This window comes from Corythoichthys intestinalis, chromosome 7 (genome assembly GCF_030265065.1).
Source record: "Corythoichthys intestinalis isolate RoL2023-P3 chromosome 7, ASM3026506v1, whole genome shotgun sequence".
In the NCBI taxonomy this organism is placed as follows: Eukaryota; Metazoa; Chordata; class Actinopteri; order Syngnathiformes; family Syngnathidae; genus Corythoichthys; species Corythoichthys intestinalis.
In genome coordinates, this window is record NC_080401.1 from 54,477,878 (window position 1) to 54,501,133 (window position 23,256).

Here is a 23,256-nt window from a genome sequence, read left to right on the forward strand (position 1 = left end):
TGTTTTATAGTTTACGCATTCTCCGACTCACTGATTTGAACACATTTCATAACGCATGTACAATGTTCCAAATTGTCAATAATATGAATAGCAGACTGTCTGAGCTCATTCCAGTCTGGACTCCTCTCCATACTCTTAACACCAGAAACGAAGACCTCCTCAGTGGAAAAAAAGAGAAGACTTGTTAGCACCTGCTTGAGCATTGCAACTAGAGGCCCTCAGATTTGGAATGAGCTCGACGAAAATCTAAAAGTGTTGAAATCCATCTCCACCTTTAAAACGATGCTAAAAAGTATTCTGATCAGTAAATATAACAATTCCAACATACTTAGGTTATAAATTGTCTTCTAGGGAAGTATTTTTTATTTTTTATTTTTTTCTCTGTGTGTGTGTGTGGGTGGGCGTGTGTGTGTGTGGGTGTGTATACAGTGCCTTGCAAAAGTATTCGGCCCCCTTGAATCTTGCAACCTTTCGCCACATTTCAGGCTTCAAACATAAAGATATGAAATTTAATTTTTTTGTCAAGAATCAACAACAAGTGGGACACAATCGTGAAGTGGAACAACATTTATTGGATAATTTCAACTTTTTTAACAAATAAAAAACTGAAAAGTGGGGCGTGCAATATTATTCGGCCCCTTTACTTTCAGTGCAGCAAACTCACTCCAGAAGTTCAGTGAGGATCTCTGAATGATCCAATGTTGTCCTAAATGACCGATGATGATAAATAGAATCCACCTGTGTGTAATCAAGTCTCCGTATAAATGCACCTGCTCTGTGATAGTCTCAGGGTTCTGTTTAAAGTGCAGAGAGCATTATGAAAACCAAGGAACACAGCAGGCAGGTCCGAGACACTGTTGTGGAGAAGTTTAAAGCTGGATTTGGATACAAAAAGATTTTCCCAAGCTTTAAACATCTCAAGGAGCACTGTGCAAGCCATCATATTTTTTTTGTAGTTTTACGACGGTCTAAAGAGGACAATGGTTTGAGGCCATTTTATTAATAAATCAGATGAAAAAGGAAGAAGTCTAATTATTAAGGCGTCGTTCACTAGCTGTCTAGCTTTGGAAAAAGTAGACGCTTCAGAGTGAGGACAGCATAGACAGTTTTAAATGACAGTAGAGTGAAATGCCCACTACAGTCCTTATGTACCGTATGTTGAATGTACAGTGCCTTGCAAAAGTATTCGGCCCCCTTGAACCTTGCAACCTTTCGCCACATTTCAGGCTTCAAACATAAAGATATAAAATTTTATTTTTTTTGTCAAGAATCAAAAACAAGTGGGACACAGTCGTGAAGTGGAACAAAATTTATTGGATAATTTCAACTTTTTTAACAAATAAAAAACTGAAAAGTGGGGCGTGCAATATTATTCGGCCCCCTTGCGTTAATACTTTGTAGCGCCACCTTTTGCTCCAATTACAGCTGCAAGTCGCTTGAGGTATGTTTCTATCAGTTTTGCACATCGAGAGACTGACATTCTTGCCCATTCTTCCTTGCAAAACAGCTCGAGCTCAGTGAGGTTGGATGGAGAGTGTTTGTGAACAGCAGTCTTCAGCTCTTTCCACAGATTCTCGATTGGATTCAGGTCTGGACTTTGACTTGGCCATTCTAACACCTGGATACGTTTATTTTTGAACCATTCCATTGTAGATTTGGCTTTATATTTTGGCTCAATGTCCTGTTGGAAGATAAATCTCCGTCCCAGTCTCAGGTCTTGTGCAGATACCAACAGGTTTTCTTCCAGAATGTTCCTGTATTTGGCTGCATCCATCTTCCCGTCAATTTTAACCATCTTCCCTGTCCCTGCTGAAGAAAAGCAGGCCCAAACCATGATGCTGCCACCACCATGTTTGACAGTGGGGATGGTGTGTTCAGGGTGATGAGCTGTGTTGTTTTTACGCCAAACATATCGTTTTGCAATGTGGCCAAAAAGTTCAATTTTGGTTTCATCAGACCAGAGCACCTTCTTCCACATGTTTGGTGTGTCTCCCAGGTGGCTTGTGGCAAACTTTAAACGAGACTTTTTATGGATATCTTTGAGAAATGGCTTTCTTCTTGCCACTCTTCCATAAAGGCCAGATTTGTGCAGTGTACGACTGATTGTTGTCCTATGGACAGACTCTCCCACCTCAGCTGTAGATCTCTGCAGTTCATCCAGAGTGATCATGGGCCTCTTGGCTGCATCTCAGATCAGTTTTCTCATTGTTTGAGAAGAAAGTTTGGAAGGACGGCCGGGTCTTGGTAGATTTGCAGTGGTCTGATGCTCCTTCCATTTCAATATGGTGGCTTGCACAGTGCTCCGTGAGATGTTTAAAGCTTGGGAAATCTTTTTGTATCCAAATCCGGCTTTAAACCTCTCCACAACAGTATCTCAGACCTGCCTGGTGTGTTCCTTGGTTTTCATAATGCTCTCTGCACTTTAAACAGAACCCTGAGACTATCACAGAGCAGGTGCATTTATACGGAGACTTGATTACACACAGGTGGATTCTATTTATCATCATCGGTCATTTAGGACAACATTGGATCATTCAGAGATCCTCACTGAACTTCTGGAGTGAGTTTGCTGCACTGAAAGTAAAGGGGCCGAATAATATTGCACGCCCCACTTTTCAGTTTTTTATTTGTTAAAAAAGTTGAAATTATCCAATAAATGTTGTTCCACTTCACGATTGTGTCCCACTTATTGTTGATTCTTGAGAAAAAGATTAAATTTCCTATCTTTATGTTTGAAGCCTGAAATGTGGCGAAAGGTTGCAAAATTCAAGGGGGCCGAATACTTTTGCAAGGCACTGTAGGTTATAAATTGTCTTCTAGGGAAGTATTTTTTATTTTTTTCTGTGCGTGTGCGGGTGGGCGTGTGTGTGTGTACATATAGTTATTGTACATTAGTATGTTTTTGTATGAGAACCCTGTAAAAAATTGCAACTCACCCTTCTGCTCATCTGATAATGATCTGATAATGTTTCTTGTGATTGTCTTGATGTATGCAGGCTCCTTGACTATAAGGTTTTAGTAGCTTCTTAAGGAGACCTGACTCACACATAATCTTGGTTCAGCACTTAGATATGATGTACACTTTGTAAATATGAATGTGTGTGTGAATAAATTGAATTGAAATTGAAATCGGAACAACCCTAGTTGTTAGTGGACACCCTCAAGACACGGTGTGTGTGTATCCAGTGGATATTTTTTGCCGGCTCCTCCAGACAACTGGCTAAACAGCAATGTTGTTTTTGACAGCCCTTTTAATTTTTGTCTAAGTCTTAGCTTTTTGGACGAAAATACTTGTGAGTCATAAGCAGAGCTGTCCCGACTAGTCGACGTTGTCAACTTCATCGCTGACGTAAATGCGTCGACAGGCACAACATACCGTCGACGGGTAATGATGGGTTTAAAAAGAAAAATTACATGTGGATAAAGTTTAGAATGCTGCAAGCGGTGAAAGCAGCATAAAGCCACAAAAGCTGACCAGAATGGCCAGAGCCTGTAATTATTCTAAGGAAAATATGGAGGGTGCCACTGTGTGTACTCTTTTCCAAGATGAGCTCGCATACCACGGTAGCACGTCGGCCATGAACGAACACTTGAAGCGCCGTCACCCAGGTGTAATTTTGGAAGACGACAAAACAACAAGCTAGCGGATCGTAAGTCCATACAACTTTCTAACGATTTTTTGAATTGAAGTTGCCTTTATGTGTGTCGTATCAACGTACCTCATTAAGTTTTTTTCCCCGTCACGCTTTTATTCTACTCTGCTGCTGCTCCCGAAAGCAGTAGATCTCCACATCTCTGTGCCAGGCCATTTGTTGGCCCTAAGCAAAATAATGCCAAGGGGCCCATATTTTTGTAGAAATGTATCAAAATTGTAACTTATTGTGCATCTTTCTTGATTCTTGATCTCATAACTATGTACACGACATTGCCAAGCATGACCTTGAATTGTACATTTGGGGAAATCATCATCTTGTGAAGAGGACGGCACTCCACCTCCAATTCCAAGATACTTCTCAATAGCTCCTTTGAATCATCCAAAGTACAAAATATGATTGCATGGAACTAAATTTAGCTCAGGAAAATATTCGTCAACAAAAACTTGTACTGTGGGGAGTGCGCAACTAATTCAGTAGATTCACCATAGGCTGATAAATGACATACTACTTGATAATAATGTCCGATATAAATGAAATGACTACACTAGGACATTTAATTTTCTGCAGGGTATTTTGCGGATTATTATTATTATTATTCATGCCTGTCCATCCATCCATTATCTTCTGCTTACTCCGGGGTCGGGTCGCGGGCGCAGCAGCTTTAGCAGGGAAGCCCAGACTTCCCTCTCCCCAGCCACTTCAGCCAGCTCCTCCGGCGGGATTCCAAGGCGTTCCCAGGCCAGCCGAGCGACATAGTCTCTCCAGCGTGTCCTGGGTCGTCCCCGGGGCCTCTCGCCGGTGGGTCATGCCCGGAACACCTCTCCAGGGAGGCGTCCACTGGCCACCCCGCTTGCCAGTATATTGTTAGATTGTTGTAGCATCAGTTATGCATTTCATCCTATATGAATGCATTTATTTTGTTTTGTTAAATGTAGGGCTGTCAAATTTACGGGTGGTAATTAATTTTTAAAAATTAATCATGTGAAAATATTTATCGCAATTAACGCATTCGCAGTACGACTCATTCACGCATTGCCGCAAACAGCCTACAATGCCGCCGTTTTACTTTTATACAGAGATAAGAGGCAGTGTCAAGTGAGTGGAGTAGATATAAGCATTCATTTGGGCTGTGTTTTTAATTGGCCAAAGCTTTGTCATCCCTCCCACAGCAAATATAAATGTTGTGGGAAGCGACGTGGGGAAGAATGGCAGGAGTTGCGCAGGGAAGATATATCATTTGCAGCCACCAGACACAATCATGGTTGCACCACTTCTCATCATGCATTTAGGCAGAACAGTTAAGTCACTACAGTATCATTTACTGAAAGCTCAACAAATACACTAGATGGCAATATTTAGTCACAATATACAAAAACTCACATTTATCCTTTAGGAATTACAAGTCTTTCTATCCGTGGATCCCTTTCACAGAAAGAATGTTAATAATGTTAATGCCATCTTGTGGATTTATTGTTATAATAAACAAATACAGTACTTATGTACCGTATGTTGAATGTATATATCCGCCTTGTGTCTTATCTTTCCATTCCAACAACAATTTACAGAAAAATAAGGTATATTTTAGGGCTGGCAAACAATTAGAATTTTTAATCGAGTTAATTACAACTTAAAAATTAATTAATCGTAATTAATCGCAATTAATCGCAATTCAAACCATCTATAAAATATGCCATATTTTTCTGTAAATTATATATAGATTCTGTAAAATAATTTGTTGGAATGGAAAGATAAGACACAAGATGGATATATATATTCAACATACGGTACATAAGGACTGTAGTGGGCATTTCACTCTACTGTCATTTAAATCTGTCTATGCTGTCCTCACTCCGAAGCGTCTCATTTTTCCAAAGCTAGACAGCTAGTGAACGACGCCTTAATAATCAGACTTCCTTTTTCATCTGATTTATTAATAAAATGGCCTCAAACCACTATCCTCTTTAGACCGTAGTGAAACTACAAAAAAAAGTACACAAGCATTGCATTAGCAACAACGTTAGCTTAGCACGCTATACAGGTTCACTAAACATAAACAAAAACCGTCTCATACAAAAAATATAACATTTCGCTTACTAACATAATATGTACATTCTTTACAACAACCATACTTACGGACAAATCTTGTCCAAGGATCATATAAGCACAACATTACAACGTAGGCGTCAGCCCGAGACGTCGTGCAGCCATATTGAACTGGCAAGAAAGCAATACACCATGTCGCAAAGTGACCACAAGAGTTTGCTGTTAGACAGCACAATAAACCTTGCTGTAAAACTTACCAAAAGGCAGAATACTGTCTGAGCGGGACATGTGCGTTAATTGCGTCAAATATTTTAACGTGATTAATTAGAAAAATTAATTACCGCGTGTTAACGCGATAATTTTGACAGCCCTTGTATATTTTAGAGATGGTTTGAATTGCGATTAATCACGATTAATTAATTTTTAAGCTGTGATTAACTCCATTAAAAATTTTAGTCGTTTGACAGCCCTAGTTAAATGTACACCTTATGCCTAATATTTACATAACACAATAAAACAAAATTGTTATGGAACTCAAAATGTTGACTGGACAGTTATGGACTATGCACATTAAATCATTATCACTGTTGTTAATAATGGCGTTACAATATAACGGCGTTACTAACGGCGTTATTTTTTTCAGTAGTGGGTAATCTAATTAATTACTTTTCTCATCTTGGCAACGCCGTTACCGTTACTGAGGACGGAAAGGCATGCGTTGCTATGCGTTACTATATTGGTCGAAAAGTCTGAGGGAGACGGACTCACCGAGACGACAGAGCAGAGCAGGAGTAGGGAGGAGGCAAGAAAGTTGTGACGCCGAGCAAACACGATGCTAGGTAGCTCCAATAATACATGTTGTAGCCGATAGCTAGTACAAACTACGCCCGCATGTTATGGTAGATATGGTAGACATGGTAAATATCACATGTACTGTACATAGATATAACTAGATGCAAAATGACAGACATGGCGGTAAATGAGCTAGTAGACAGCCGCCATTTTAAAGCAGTAGACTTTTTAGGACGGCTCTGTTGTAGAGAACCTTCCTAGCGAACCTAAGTAACTTTTTATCTAAAATATTTCTAAATCGGCAAAATCTTGACTTGATTCTATCTTTAAATGATGAAACAGTTTTAAAATGTTCATATGTCGAAAGTAGAGAGAAGGGAACTAATGCAATAACGGGAGCAATTTTAACAACTTTTAACAGTTGATTCAGGGTAAAGGGTAAATTAGGGTAAAGAATTGGGCTCGGGCCAATCGTACCAAAAACCTTCACAAAAAACTTAACATAGTGTGGCCAATGTTTTTTTTTTTTTTTTTTTTTTGAGGGGGAAAAAAAAAAAGTAAAAAAAGTAATTATCACCAATTACTTTGCAAGTAACTAATTACTCTTACATTCAGGTAATTGAGTTACTAACGCAATTACTTTTTGGGAGAAGTAATTTGTAACTATAATTAATTACTACTAATTTTTCAGTAAGATTAACAACACTGATCATTAGTATCATCAAATATTACACAGTACATCAAAGTATATCAGTAGCCGTGTCCTTAAGTCTTTCTGATAGTTTTCCCCTGACCTTTTTACTGCAATAATATAACGAAAACCTGAAATTATGGCTTTTATTTTTGGCCACCCCAAGAATTTAAGTGGCCCCATCTGGCCACCCCTATGAAAAATTTCTAGAGGCGCCACTGTTAAAAACCACAAGAAGTCTACTTGTCTGTATTTTTAAATACAAGACATAGGAAACGTATCGGAAGCGTATGTCCGACGTTTGACAAAAGCATTTTGTCAGGTTGGTTAGAAAGACTCGGTTAGTCCACCAGTCTAGGTACTATTATACAAGAGGTGTCCCCGCGTACGAAGGAAGTCGGTAAGTCTGCTGCATTGATCGGTGGATGACATTGTAGTGTAGAGCGCTTTTGAGCACCTCGAAAGCTGGAAAAGCGCTATACAAGTATAAAACCATTTACCATTAATCCAAACGCAATCGGCACCAACGAACAAAGGGACGGTCCATGGATTTGTGTTGACAGGTTGTCATTGAGCTCAAATTGTTTGTATGTTTTTATTTTTGGTCTGGTGTGAGCCACTGGTAGAATGTACGGTGACTTTGATTTGTATTTGAAATTGTACTGTCTTGTATGATAAGTCAATGTGGATAATTATGGTTGTGTGTTGGTTATGTGCCTGATTATGAGGCTGCGTTGTGTCTTTCTTTCATGACTCTTTGTGTGGATCGTGAGAATTGTTAAATAATGCTGAAAGTTTGAGTAAATTGTATTGAGGACAGAGGTAACCGTAAGTCTAAGTAAAAATGGGTAGCGAATGTGTTTGGTTGTTTGGTGGACGTCTGAAGTGGAAAAAAAAGAGCTGAGAAAGTTTTGGGCGTGCGAGAGGAGCGTCGATAAGTGAGGAAATTGTTCGTAAATAGCTGACCGTTTATTGCGTAAATAGCTGACCGTTTATTGCGCAAAATCGGAAAAAACTAGAAGTTTTTCAACATAAGGAGTGCGGCCATTCGGTGGCCCCTATTGGCAACATGGGGTCCTCGATGGCATCCGCTGGGTTTTTGCCCAAATTAATTACAAGGCGAGGTTGTAATTGCAGCTGGGAATATTCCAGCCTTTCCCTTATATTATTTAAGATAAAATTGAGGAAACATTGGGAAAACAGGGAAAATAAAAATTATTTTTGAAATGGAATTTTATTACAGATAAAAATAGACTATTGAGCTCAATTGTAACTTATAGAATGCTCTTAAAAGAGAAACATTTTGGGAAGAAATAAAAATTTGTTTTCATCATGAGATAATGATATTGATGATTTAGTCAGCCGTAAGGAGAATGAATTTAATCATATACGAGCTCGTGGATTAAACTATGTTTAAACATTTGATTAACTGATTAGTTAATAATTCTTGTCGAGCAGAATTGTAGCTGTAAAAGAAGGTTTATAAGAGATATGACTGGGAGGAAAAAGAATCTACAAAGCATTTGCTTGATCAACAAATGTTTGTGTTCCAATTCCCGCCCAGAAACTCAAAACAAAAAAGATCCAAACATTTATTTTTGTGGGTTTTATCAACAACAACAAAAATTGAAATATGTTTATGAACAAATTATAATGATTGATAGTGTTGACAAATTATGTTAATGGAAACAGTGATAGAGTGATAATTCATCTTGATGCATCTGTGAACATTGCGGTGTGGTAGTTAGTAGCAAATTCAAAGAAAACCTTGGGACTACTAATGTACTATCACTGTCATGAGTTGTATTTGACGTAAAAAAAAAAAAATTGACTTAAAATTTTTTAGGGAATCGAAAATGCGATTGCTTAGGCTTATTGCTTTTGGATCACATACTGATAGAATTTGGCTATCTTTGTTCTGCTGTGACCCAAATAGTTGAGACAATTCTGGATTATTTTTTTACGTAATTATAGAGGAGATTAGTGGCCAATTTTGTAATGAGTGACCACGGAAAAATTTATAATGTATGGTATATACATAAATAATGGGATGTAATTACAGTAAATTACAGAAGACGAAACTGAAAAATTTGGGAAGAGAAGCAAATATTGGCACTTTGCCAAGTGGAAATGATTATACTGGGAGAATTGTAATTCTCCAACTTTGGGTTGATTGCAAAACATAACACTTTTTGATGTGTTAATAGTAATGGTAACAGTAATAGTATGGGGTTTTAGAGACGGGTTGTCCGTTATTTTTGAATTTACGGTATATGATTACAATTCTCCTAAGATAAGCTTATTTTTTGATTTTGGACTTTAAATACATTACTTTTATTTTTGATGTTTTTACTTGTGTACTTTCATTGACCTGACCTTTGCTTTATTTTGTGGGTATGTTTTAACCAGTGTTGTTAATCTTACTGAAAAAAAGTAATTAATTATAGTTAGAAATTACTTCTTCCCAAAAATTGCGTTATTAACTCAATTACCTGAATGTAAGAGTAATTAGTTACTTGGCAAAGTAATTGGTGATAATTACTTTTTTTTTCCCCCCCAAAAAAAATAAAATAAAAAAATAAAAAAACGTTGGCCACACTATGTGAAGTTTTTTGTGAAGGTATTTGGTACAATTGGCCCGAGCCCAATTCTTTACCCTAATTTACCCTTTACCCTGAATCAACTGTTAAAAGTTGTTAAAATTGCTCCCATTATTGCATTAGTTCCCTTCTCTCTACTTTCGACATATGAAAGTTTTAAAACTGTTTCATCATTTAAAGATAGATTCAAGTCAAGATTTTGCCGATTTAGAAGTATTTTAGATAAAAAGTTACTTAGGTTCGCTAGGAAGGTTCTCTACAACAGAGCCGTCCTAAAAAGTCTACTGCTTTAAGATGGCGGCTGTCTACTAACGCATTTAGTGCCATGTCTGTCATTTTGCATCTAGTTATATCTATATACAGTACATGTGATATCTACCATGTCTACCATATCTACCATAACATGCGGGCGTAGTTTGTAGGCTATCGGCTACAACATGTATTATTGGAGCTACCTAGCATCGCGTTTGCTCGGCGTCACAACTTTCTTGCCTCCTCCCCACTCCTGCTCTGCTCTATCGTCTCGCTGAGTCCGTCTCGCTGAGTCCGTCTCCCTCAGACTTTTCGACCAATATAGTAACGCATGCCTTTCCGTCCTCAGTAACGGTAACGGCGTTGCCAAGATGAGAAAAGTAATTAATTAGATTACCCACTACTGAAAAAAATAACGCCGTTAGTAACGCCGTTATATTGTAACGCCGTTATTAACAACACTGGTTTTAACGTAGAGTTTATAAAAGCTAATTTAACTTGGTTTCCTGTTTTGAATAATGAGTCAATTGTTTAGATCATGCTGTTAGATTAGGTTATGTTTTTTTCGATATGAGATTTGGAATAATTTGTTGACTGAGTATTCCGATTGTAAACATGCAAGATTATTGGCCGGCCTGCTAAATGCAGCTCAGTTGACAACAAAATTCCCCTCCAAATGTCCTTGATGATGTCCCTGATGTGTTAAGAAGTAATTTTACCCCAGCATGTGGCAGCCGAATACATGTATGCGTGGATGACATCATGGTGGCGGGAACAACAAAAGGCAATTGCAGAACAGACACTTTGGCTTAATTAAAATATTTGGCGAAGACCAGAAGCAAATTGAGTAAAGAGATCAATAGCAGCATTTTACTCAACTCAACTTGATCCGGCGGCTAGAGCCACACCTCCCTGTGTTCGAGCTGTTCTTGCAGCAGCTTTGGCTGTGCAGGCCTCAGGGGAGGTGGTGCTTTTCCATCCGTTAACTCTTAAGGTGCCACGCATGGTCTCAGCATTGCTATTGCAAACAATTATGGCATTTCTGTTACCAATAGAAACCGACGGCGAACCACATAATTGCATTGCATTGTCAGAAATAATTTGCAGGAAACACATTTAACAAAAGGCGAAAACAATATTTATTGATGGTTCAGAGAGCAAAAAGACCAAGGAAAAAATCGAGTAAGATTCGCGATCATAACACAAACCAAGGTCTTACTGATAGGATAGTTACCATCTAATATGTCAGCCCAAGCCGCTGAATTGACTGCACTGATCGAAGCTTGCAAATTGTATAAAACAAGAATGTTACTATTTATAATAATAATAATAATGCATTTTATTTATAACCAGTGTTGTTAATCTTACTGAAAAAAAGTAATTAATTATAGTTACAAATTACTTCTCCCAAAAAGTAATTGCGTTAGTAACTCAATTACCTGAATGTAAGAGTAATTAGTTACTTGGCAAAGTAATTGGTGATAATTACTTTTTTTTTTTCCCTCAAAAAAAAAAAAAAAAAAAAAAAAAACATTGGCCACACTATGTGAAGTTTTTTGTGAAGGTTTTTGGTACAATTGGCCCGAGCCCAATTCTTTACCCTAATTTACCCTTTACCCTGAATCAACTGTTAAAAGTTGTTAAAATTGCTCCCATTATTGCATTTGTTCCCTTCTCTCTACTTTCGACATTTGAAAGTTTTAAAACTGTTTCATCATTTAAAGATAGATTCAAGTCAAGATTTTGCCGATTTAGAAGTATTTTAGATAAAGAGTTACTTAGGTTCGCTAGGAAGGTTCTCTACAACAGAGCCGTCCTAAAAAGTCTACTGCTTTAAGATGGCGGCTGTCTACTAACGCATTTAGTGCCATGCAGTGTTGTTAATTTTACTTTAAAAAAGTAATTAATTACAGTTACAAATTACTTCTCCCAAAAAGTAATTGCGTTAGTAACTCAGTTACCTGAATGTAAGAGTAATTAGTTACTTGGCAAAGTAAGTAGTGATTTATTTTTTTTTTCTCAAAAAAAAAAAAAAAAAAAAAAAAAAAAAACAGGTCACACAATGTGAAGCTTAAAGGGTTTGGGGGACAATTGGCCCAACCCCAATTCTTTACCCTCCACTTAACTAGACACAAGGGTATTGCGATAACTAGCTAGTAACCTTTGCTATGTGTGGAAGTCATTTAAAGTTGTGAATCAATCGTTAAAGTTGTTAAAATTTCTCCCGTTATTGCATTAGTTCCCTTCTGTCTACTTTAAACATGTGTAAGTTTTAAAACTGTTTCATCATTTAAAGATAGATTTAAGTTAAGATTTTGCCGATTTAGGAGCATTTTACATTTAAAAAAATTACTTAGGTTCGCTAGGAAGGATCTCTACATCAGGGCCTTCCTGATAGGTCTACTGCTTTAAGATGGCGGCTGTTTACAAACGCATGTAGTCCTTAAAACATGTTGGCAATGCAGCAGTGTCTGTCATTTGCATCTAGTTCTATAATATGATATCTACCGTGTCATGTGGGCGTAGTTTGTCGGCTATGGCTGCAGTCAGGTATTATTGGAGCCATCTAGCATCGCGGTTGCAACGGCGTTTTCCCCACTCCTGCTCTGCTCTCGTCCCCGTGAGTCCGTTTCTCTCAGACTTTTTTTTATTTAACCAACTTAGTAACGCATAGTAACGCACGCCTTTCCCGCCTCAGTAACGGTAACGGCGTTGCCAAGATGAGAAAAGTAATTAATTAGATTACTCATTACTGAAAAAAATAACGCCGTTAGTAACGCCGTTATATTGTAACGCCGTTATTAACAACACTGTTTATAACGCACTTTACATTTGAAAAACAAGTCTCAAAGTGCACATTGGCAAAAAAAAGAAAATAATAAATAAAATGAAAAAGACTAAGAATAAAAGAGTAAAAGCAAAACAGACACAAGCACAGATAAAATCAGATACCAATCAGATAAAAGTAAGACAGTCAAATAAAATTAGCTAGAATAAGCTTTTTTAAAAAGGTGAGTTTTTAGTCCTTTTTTAAATGCATCCACCGTCTGCGGGGCTCTGAGGTGGTCTGGGAGGGCGTTCCACAGACGGGGAGCAGCAGCTGTAAAGGCCCTGTCGCCCATAGTCTTGAGCCGAGTCCTGGGCGGGAGTAGACGGTGCTGTTGGCCAGACCGGGTTCTGGCTGAAGTATGTAATGTGAGGAGTTCGGTGAGGTAGGTGGGGGCTACACCGTGTAGACAGTGATGGGTGTGAAGGAGGATTTTGAATTCAATACGGAGGTGAACAGGAAGCCAGTGTAGGGTGCGGAGGATGGGGGTGATGTCCTCATGTTTACGCACCCTCATCAGGACCCTGGCAGCGCTGTTTTGGACATACCTTTGTAGGCTCTTGCCAGGGATCCCGATGAGGAGTGCATTGCAATAGTCCAACCTGGAGGAGATAAAGGCATGTACGAGTCTCTCTGCAGCAGGATGGGAGAGAGATGGCCGGAGTTTGGCAATATTGCGGAGGTGAAAGAAGGAGGTTTTGCAAATGTAATTGATGTGAATGTTAAAGCTAAGATGGGAGTCAAACCTGACTCCCAAATTAGTCACAGAAGGGGAGAGGGAAGATTTGTGGCCGAAAAAGGAGACTGAGGAAATGGGGGCGGAACGGAGCTGGTGAGGGGTACCAATGTGAATGGCTTCTGTTTTGGAGCTGTTCAGCTGCAGGAAGTTTTCACTCATCCAAGCCTTTATCTCCTCCAGGCAGGAGTCAAGTTGAGAAACAGAGGAGGAGGGGGTGGAGGACGGAGTGACCTTGAAATATAGTTGTGTGTCGTCAGCATAGCAATGGAATTGTTTTCCGTGCCTGCTGACGACACAACCGAAGGGTAGTATGTAAATGGTGAAGAGGGTTGGACCGAGCACAGAGCCCTGGGGGACTCCGCAGACGACGGTGTTAGGGCGGGATTTAGCATCCCCCAGGGCTACTAACTCGGTCCTTCCCGTGAGATATGAGTTAAACCACTGTAGGGCAGTGCCAGAGATACCTGTATCGTGTTGGAGGCGGTGAAGGAGGATGTGATGATCAACAGTATCAAATGCAGCAGAGAGGTCGAGAAGGATAAGGAGCGAAGTAGAACCGGAGTCAGAGGTCATCAGAAGGTCATTGGTGACTGATGAGCGCTGTCTCGGTGCTGTGGGATGGACGAAAACCAGATTGGAATTTTTCATATAAACGGTTTGATTTCAGGTAGTTATGGAGTTGGATGGATACAGTTTTTTCAAGAATTTTGGAAATGAAGGGGAGATTGGAGATGGGTCTATAATTTGACAGAGGATCGGGATCAAGAGTGGGTTTTTTGAGGAGGGGCTTGATGATAGCTGTTTTGAGAGTGGCCGGAACATGCCCGGTTTGAAGGGAAAGATTGATCATTTTTGTTATTAAGTGGCTAATGGAGTGGCAGTGTGCTTTAAGCAGAGGGGAGGGGAAGGGGTCTAAGGAGCAAGTGGATGGTTTGGATTTATTGATGACCTTCTCGACCTCCTGCTGCACTGTGGGGGAAAAGTGAGACAGGTTGTGGGTGACGGGTGCAATGTCATATTTTTGCATAATATTTTGCAATATTTATACTGATAGCCAGTATGCGTATGGATCAGCTCACCAAATTTTGTAAACCATGGAACATAAGAGGTTTCAAAACATCAAGCCGTGTTTTCATACATTGCAAATGGATTATATTGAGTTAAATAGAGTATTGGGGAAAAGATATTGCCTGGTGACAACAGATGTCTTTTCTAGATGGGTTAAGATTTTTCGTAGCGCACATGCGGACACAAAAACAGTAATTAATGCAATGTGTGATAGAATTATTCCAACATTTGGCATACCTGCCATTGTCCGAAGTGAATATGGACCCCACTTCAGTGCTGAGGGTCTAATGGAAGTGGGCAGACTGTTAAACATTGACTTGGAAAAAAGGGAAAAAAAAACAAAAAAACATTGCATGTACTGACCCCAGTCTGCCGGACTATTGGAAAGGACAATTGGGACAAATTAATAACAGACTGGTGCGGAAGGGAAGACTTTGCCACCTTTTCAAATTATCCAGATTAACCCCAGGACCTGTTAAAGGTTCTGGCAGCATTCCAGCTCACATAAGGAAACGGTTTGATCCAAGACAAATTCGAGACAACAATGATCTGCCAGAATGTTCTGATCCAAAGACTTTCAAGGTGCGGGTCGGAAACTTGGTGTTCCTGAAACTGTTGCAGCGTGCCAGGTGGGACAGTGAACGCTGGGACGGTCCTTATGAGATGGTTGGCATCAGCCCGACTGCAGTGAAAGTTGACGGACGCACAGGGTGGCCTCATCAATCCCAGCTCTGTCGGTTCACAGAAGGACCTAGCGACGCCAGTCCCCAGGCCCTGATTCTAAATGTCCCGACCTCACCCAAAGTCATCAAGAGCGGTGGAAGGGTTTTCCACCCTGCTGGCAGCCCGTCCGCTCCTACGAAAGACCACAGCCAAGCCTGTCGCTCCAGGGGACCAAGTCTTCGTCAAAGTCATTAAAAGCAGACCCCTGGTCCAGCCCACATTGGGAAGCCCCCTACAAGGTTCTCATCGCCACACCTACAGCGGTCAAGTGATAGGAATGGGTGTTGTGGGTATATGAGGCTCACAACCCCGCTACGTGAGACAACAAGGTGTTCTTACGGCCCAGCGCCGGGCACCCTACCAGACCTCCAAGACTTCGTTGAGATATAGAATCAGTTCTCTTTCATCTCTCTTTCCCTCAGCTGTGTGTGTATTGATCACAGGATGGTCAGCGCGCTCGCGCAGTAAAGCGCGCAAAGCCCCCCGTAAACATCCAATCACTGTTATTATGTAAATGAGCCTAGACGTCGCCGGTAAATGTGGTCTCAGGTTTGAAAATGACAAGCAGTACTCAATTTGAACATTTAGGGATGTAGTTTCTAAGAGGTGTACTCACTTTGGTTGCCAGGGGTTTAGATATTAATGGCTATATTTTGAGATATTTTGAGGGAAAAATAAATAAACTCTATTATATAAGCTGCACACAGACTACTTTTCATTGTGTCAAAGTGTCATTTTGTCAGTGTTGTCCCATGAAAAGATATACTTAAATATCAGCACAAATGCGAGGGGTGTGCTCACTTTTTGTGGTACACTGTATTTTGAGAATTATCTTTTTATTAATATTCATAAGACTACTTAGGTAATCCATTTAAGACATATGTTATGTTGTTAGTTTATAAAATCTGGATGAAGGAGAATGATATGTACATACTGTATGATGCCACCTACACATTTCTGACTGACCCCTAATACATGCCTACCTACAACCGGACTTGGTATCAGTACCACTACTGGTATTGGTTTTGTTGCAACACTAAAAAGTTTACTCACGTTATCGTAATCTGAAATTTTCAGTCGTTTGCTGATTTGTATTTTGAAACAAATTCCTGCGTTCACTGCTATTGACGCTGAAAGATGTCTAATCCATTTTGCCCCTGCCAGTCAAAATGCATTAGACCTCTATTGCCGTCAATGGCACTGAAATATGATCATTCATGTTATGCAAAATTGAAAGAACTTAGCAATAATTTTGCTGTTGTTGTATTGGTTCATTGTAAATTTTATGTATATAAATTACTGTATTGGCCCGAATATAAGACAGCCCAGATTGTAAGACGACCCCCTCTTTTTCAAGACTCAAGTTTGAAAAAAGACTTTTTGAACACCAAATTAATTTTTATACAGAAAATAATTACAGTACATCCGAAACAAATGATTATAGCAATATATTTGAGAGAAAAAGCATGTTACTTTGTCTCATTCAAATCTTAATATCTGAACATTTAAATATGTAAACTAAAGTGCAATCACATTTGTCAATGAATGGGTTCTGGTTTTTGAAATGTAAATAAACCAATCAATCCATTGTGATAAAACAACAAAATTGCAATAACTGCATTAACCATCAAAGTGAAGTCTAACTGTAACTGTAGTCTTGAAACAAATCTGAATCAGGCAAAACATTGCAATAAAATAATGCAAACTGGTTAAACTGAAAAGAGTAGCTGAGATCTGTCATGACAGAACATTGCTTCAATGATATCTGGCGCCATCTAGCGTCGTGAATGGGTATAATGTCTAGACTGTGAATATAAGACGACCCCCTCTTATAATATATAATAATTGTAATATAATAATAATAATATATGTAATAATAATAATTATAATTGAAATCAGTTAAGAGAAAATTTTAAGCCAACTTGCTTTTTTCCAAATTTGTTAATGCTAACAAAAAAAAATTGCATTGATTTTATAATGATATAGCAACAGGCACCGACATGTATTTTTTATCCTCTGAGAAGAGCGACTAAAATTACTGAATTTAGTGAACCTACATTACAGAATGTGACATTTTCCTAATTATACTGCCCTCAGGTGGCCAATGTTTGCACCTCAGAAGGAGCAGCACAATGACCATTGAATTGCATTGCAATGCCATTTTTTAAAGTAATTTAACTCATCTTTTCTAGATCCAACCATGGGTCCCAGACCTCAAGTGGGGACTGAATCTTCCCCCGATTTCGGTATGTTGCACCTAAATGAATACTTTGAAACTTAGTTTTCTCTCCCTAATATTCCGACTGCATTCATCTGCCATAGACAATGACAATAAGAAAGAAGGTATGTTAGCATCCTACTCCACCGTGGACCTGGTGAAGGACGACCCGATCGAGGACGACCCGTGGGACCTCCCAGAGCTTAAGGACGTGGGTGTCAAGTGGTCAGGTGAGATGATTTCAAGTGTTATGTTCAAGAGTTAGGATTTTTTTTGTAGATATTTTGTAGATTTAGAAACATGGAATTGGAACGCACTAGTGACTAGAGACTCGAAGTGGTCATTACTAATCCCAGTGGGGCAACACGTAGTATTTTTTTTTAACTCTTGTGATTTTGAGGGTCATGATCTTGTCTCAGACTGAAGGAGTCTGCCAAAACCAGCACTTTAGTGTCATCAATTTGATAGTTTATCGAAAAGCACTTGGTAAAATAACAAAGACACTTGAAATTTTTTTCTGACTAACATTCCACCACCAGTATAATTGACTGCAACTTTAACAAAGTAAAAAAAAATTAATAATAATTGATTAAACATGGATTTTTATGGTCTTGGTCTTGTCTTTGTCTCGGTGGTTTCTAATCACGTGAAAGTCCCTTATCTCTTTTTGGGCAACCAAAACATTTACAGTGGGGCAAATAAGTATTTAGTCAACCACTAATTGTGCAAGTTCTCCCACTTGAAAATATTAGAGGGGCCTGTAATTGTCAACATGGGTAAACCTCAACTATGAGAGACAGAATGTGGAAAACCCCCCCCGAGAAAATCACACTGTTTGATTTAAAAAAAAATTATTTGCAAATCATGGTGGAAAATAAGCATTTGGTCAATACCAAAAGTTCATCTCAATACTTTGTTATGTACTCTTTGTTGGCAATAACAGAGGCCAAACGTTTTCTGTAACTTTTCACAAGCTTTTCACACGCTGTTGCTGGTATTTTGGCCCATTCCTCCATGCAGATCTCCTCTACAGCAGTGATGTTTTGGGGCTGTCATTGGGCAACACGGACTTTCAACTACCTCCACAGATTTTCTCTGGGGTTGAGATCTGGAGACTGGCTAGGCCACTCGAGGACCTTGAGATGCTTTTTACAAAGCCACTCCTTTGTTGCTCTGGCTGTGTTTTTGGGATCATTGTCATGCTTAAAGACCCAGCCACGTGTCATCTTCAATGCTCTTGCTGATGGAAGGAGATTTTCACTCAAAAATCTCTCCATCCATGGCCCCATTCATTCTTTCCTTTACACAGATCAGTTGTCCTGGTCCCTTTGCAGAAAAACGGCCCCAAGGCATGATGTTTCCACCCCCATGCTTCACAGTGGGTATGGTGTACATCAGATGCAATTCAGTATTCTTTCTCCCCCAAACAAGAGAACCTGTGTTTCTACTAAAAAGTTTTATTTTGGTTTCATCTGACCATAACACATTCTCCCAGTCCTCTTCTGGATCATCCAAATGCTCTCTAGCGAACCGCAGACGGGCCTGGACGTGTACTCTCTTCAGCAAGGGGACACGTCTGGCAGTGCAGGTTTTGAGTCCCCGGCGGCGCATTGTGTTAGTGATAGTAGCCTTTGTTACTGTGGTCCCAGCTCTCTGTAGGTCATTCGCTAGGTCCCCCCGTGTGGTTCTGGGATTTTTGCTGACCGTTCTTGTTTTCATTTTGACGCCACGGGGTGAGATCTTGCTTGGAGCCCCAGATCGAGGGAGATTATCAGTGGTCTTGTATATCTTCCATTTTCTAATAATTGCTCCCACAGTTGATTTCTTTACACCAAGCGTTTTTCCTATTGCAGATTCAGTCTTCCCAGCCTGGTGCAGGTCTACAATTTTGTCTCTCGTGTCCATCGACAGCTCTTTGGTCTTGGCCATAGTGGAGTTTGGAGTGTGACTGACTGAGAGTGTGGACAGGTGTTTTTTATACCGATAATGAGTTTAAACAGGTGCCATTAATACAGGTAATGAGTGGAGCCTCGTTAGACCTCGTTAGAAGAAGTAAGACCTCTTTGACAGCCAGAAATCTTGCTTGTTTGTAGGTGACCAAATACTTATTTTCCACTGTAATTTGGAAATAAGTTCTTTAAAAATCAAACAATGTGATTTTCTGTTTGTTTTTTTTTCTCCCACATTATCTCTCACGGTTGAGGTTTACCCATGTTGACAATTACATACTTCTCTAATCTTTTCAAGTAGGAGAACTTGCACCATTGGTGGTTGACTAAATACTTATTTGCCCCACTGTACGTTATTACTGTAATTCAAGTCCTGTATGGAGTTTCTCCAGTTTAATAAACGTCGAAGTCCAAAATATACAACTGTGGTTCTTTTCTGGCTTCAATTAATTGTTTAAGTCAACATAACTCTTAACTAATGTGTGTGTGTGCGCTCCCGTGGCCAGGGGATACAATTTTTGACAGGGGTAACTACGTTGACAAGACACCGGTGGTGGCTTTGTTGTAAAATTAGGGTCTTTAGTAGGGCAAATTGAAACTCCACTTACTATTTTGGTGGTGCTCTCTGGCGTTTCACGGCCCACAATTTCAATCCTTGGTTCTTAATCAGTCGTTGCTGTTGCTTTTGAAAGCCGAGGTTTGAAAAAATTAAGTGTATCCATCTTGCCTCTTTGGTCCTCGGGTGGTTTTGGCTAAGCAAAGCAAACGACCGTCTAAGGTGCTAGTCACACGATCTGTTCGAAAAATAATTTTGACCCATTATAAAAATAGCTTTTTTGTTCATTTCATTCATTTTGGTTGTTTGTTTATTGCTAACTTTTATCGACAACATTTTACCGGAAATCTCTTAATTTTAAAATCATATTTAGGAAAGTCAATTACATTCAACGACACCTTTCGGCCACCAGGGGAGGCCCCCTTAAACTCCGTGGATGGCTATAGTTTAGTCTAGGGCTGCAGCTATCGAAAATTTTAGTAATCGAGTATTCGACTGAAAATTCTATCGATGAATCGAGTAATGGAATAAAACATTTTTTTTTAGGTAAGGAGCAATTATAAACATACACGCGAAAACAAGACATTTAATCAAATATTGAACCATTTTCAGTCAATAAATGCCTTTATTTTCAATGCACATTGTTGAAAACAGCCAACAATTGCATCTCAGAAGTGACTAGGAAAAAAAAATACTTTTTTATTGTTTTCACTCAAAAACCTCTAGATCTTATTTAAAAAAAATCTTATTTCTTACCTAAAAATTTAATTACACTTGATAACACACAAGGGCTGCAGCTATCGATTATTTTAGTAGTCGACTAATCAATGAACTAGTTACCGGTAGTTCGAATAATCATGTAATCGTATAAACATGAAAAAATTAAAATACCTGAGCTGGGCCTCAAACGGTATAAAAAAATAAATAAATAAGGATCTACATATGTACCACAAAAGAACAGTTGGCTAACTTACATAGCAAAAGTCCACTAGCTTAAATACTATAAAATACTAACTTAAAACATTTTTTTTAACAATACTCTCAACAAATAGTTCTGACACATATTTGCACAAACATTGGCTAAATATACCTTTAAACTAAATTACGAATGCATTAAAAAACATTAGCTCAAACAAAAACCTAGCTTATGTCGGTCTTAACAGGGAGCAGCTGGATTTGGCCATGTAAAATGAGGCAGACTAGAGGGCAGTGTATCCACCCAAATCAGTCAAACTAAATGGATACACTTTCAAAAGCAAACCATTACGACGCCACTTTAATTAAACGAATACTCGAAGCAGCAAAATTTATTTCTAATCTTTTTTTCTAATCGAATACTCGAGTTAATCGATTGATCTTTGCAGCACTAGTTTAGTCACAACTAGATTCATTTAGAGCTGAAACGAATACTCGAGCAACTCGAGTAACTCGAGTTTAAAAACTGATCCGAGTAATTTTATTCACCTCGAGTAATCGTTTATTTTGACAGCTCTAAGCATCACGTTTTGCTCGGACTACATTTAATGCGGGACAACGCGCTGATGTCAGGTGCGTAGAGGAAGAAGCAAAAAAAAAAAAAAAACAACTTACATCAGCCGACAGCCGCTACAAACGACGCCGACGTTGCTAAATACTAGCCCGCACGATGCTACGTTGATAGCAGGAGTGTCTGATGAGTCTCATAGAGATCGCTTGTATGTTGAACTAGATGCGAAATGACAGACTCGGCCACGTCTGGGCAGCGTTAGTAAACAGCCGCCATCTTAAAGCAGTAGAGCGCTAAGCACTAATAAAGAGCGCTAAGCGCTAATAAATAAGATTAACGTTATTCACTAGCTCTTGTAACGTTAGCCCTGCGGAGGGCGAGGTTTCTATTAATTATAACCACTGTTGATGCGTGGCTAACGTGTCTTACATACAGGCTTTAACATAACATAGCGTTGTGGAGTGATGAGGGTGTAAAATAAAAACTCAATAATGCTAACTATCAATTTTAGCTTCGTAGTCATTGCTGGATAAAACACCAAGTAGCACTGGTCCCTAATGTGCTCCACTACGGCCTGTATCATACATTTATTTTGAAGACTGCAAAAACTCAAAATCTTATCCGGACTTACAGTTTAGACTAACTTAAAATTTAACTAGAACTTAAAAATGGCTTGACACAAATAGAAATTCAATTGAAACGTGGGGAAAAAATCCTAACTTTTAAGTGATGTGTGTTATCAAGCGTAACGGCATTTTTAGGTGTATGTATATATATATATATATATATATATATATATATATATATATATATATATATATATATATATATATATATATATTTATAATTGGGCTGTCAAATGATTAAAATTTTTAATCAAGTTAATTACAGCTTAAAATTTAATTAATCGTAATTAATCGCAATTCAAACCATCTATAAAATATGCCATATTTTTCTGTAAATTATTGTTGGAATGGAAAGATAAGACACAAGATGGATATATACATTCAACATATGGTACATAAGGACTGTATTTGTTTGTTATAACAATAAATCAACAAGATGGCATTAACATTATTATTCAACTAAAAATTAAAAATTTTATATCTTTAAGTTTGAAGCCTGAAATGTGGCGAAAGGTTACAAGGTTCAAGGGGGCCGAATACTTTTGCAAGGCACTGTATATATATATATATATATAGATGCAATTGTTGGCTGTTTTCAACAATATTCATCGAAAATAAAGTCACTGATTGACTGAAAATGGTTCAAGATTAGATGAAATGTCTTCTTTTCTCATGTATATTTATAATTGCTCTTCACCTAAAAATATATTCGTTTTATCCGATTACTCGATAGAATTTTCAGTCGATTACTCGATTACTAAAATATTCGATAGCTGCAGCCCTAGATTCATTACCTCACTACTAATCATGCTTCATATAGCCGCTGGAAACAGAAATGTCGTTTAATCCATCTGTAAGCGACCGGGAGCTCATGATTTTACTACACTGTGCGCTGGTCCTCATGGGAAACGCAATTCTTTAGCCAAAACACTACCGCTTTTGGCCACTTGCGACCCTAAAATCGACCAAAATTGAAAAGTTACCTAGTGTTGCTTTAAACAAGTGACTTATATAGGGTTAAAATACAAAT

The 23,256-nt window shown here is 38.7% G+C and overlaps 2 protein-coding genes across 6 annotated transcripts in view; both read left to right on the forward strand.

Annotated features, from left to right (window-relative positions):
• LOC130918404 (uncharacterized) overlaps positions 1 to 15,586 on the forward strand; it is a 29,434-nt gene extending 13,848 nt beyond the window's left edge. The window contains exon 2 of the mRNA XM_057840084.1: positions 15,150 to 15,586. Coding sequence (XP_057696067.1) covers positions 15,150 to 15,586 — 437 coding nt within the window. The remainder of the gene's footprint in view (positions 1 to 15,149) is intronic.
• The window catches only part of LOC130919491 (sodium-dependent phosphate transport protein 2B-like), a 46,591-nt gene that overhangs the window by 2,637 nt on the left and 20,698 nt on the right, over positions 1 to 23,256 (forward strand). Inside the window, exons 1-3 of one of the 5 annotated variants that reach the window (XM_057842248.1) lie at positions 7,444 to 7,582; positions 17,584 to 17,637; positions 17,714 to 17,839. In XM_057842248.1, the coding sequence (XP_057698231.1) occupies positions 17,592 to 17,637; positions 17,714 to 17,839 (172 nt within the window). In that variant the 5' untranslated portion in view covers positions 7,444 to 7,582; positions 17,584 to 17,591. Of the gene's footprint in view, positions 1 to 7,443; positions 7,583 to 7,639; positions 7,746 to 12,085; positions 12,655 to 13,222; positions 13,247 to 17,583; positions 17,638 to 17,713; positions 17,840 to 23,256 lie in introns of those variants that run through there. The other 4 variants (XM_057842252.1, XM_057842250.1, XM_057842251.1 and 1 more) reach the window with 4 other exon arrangements.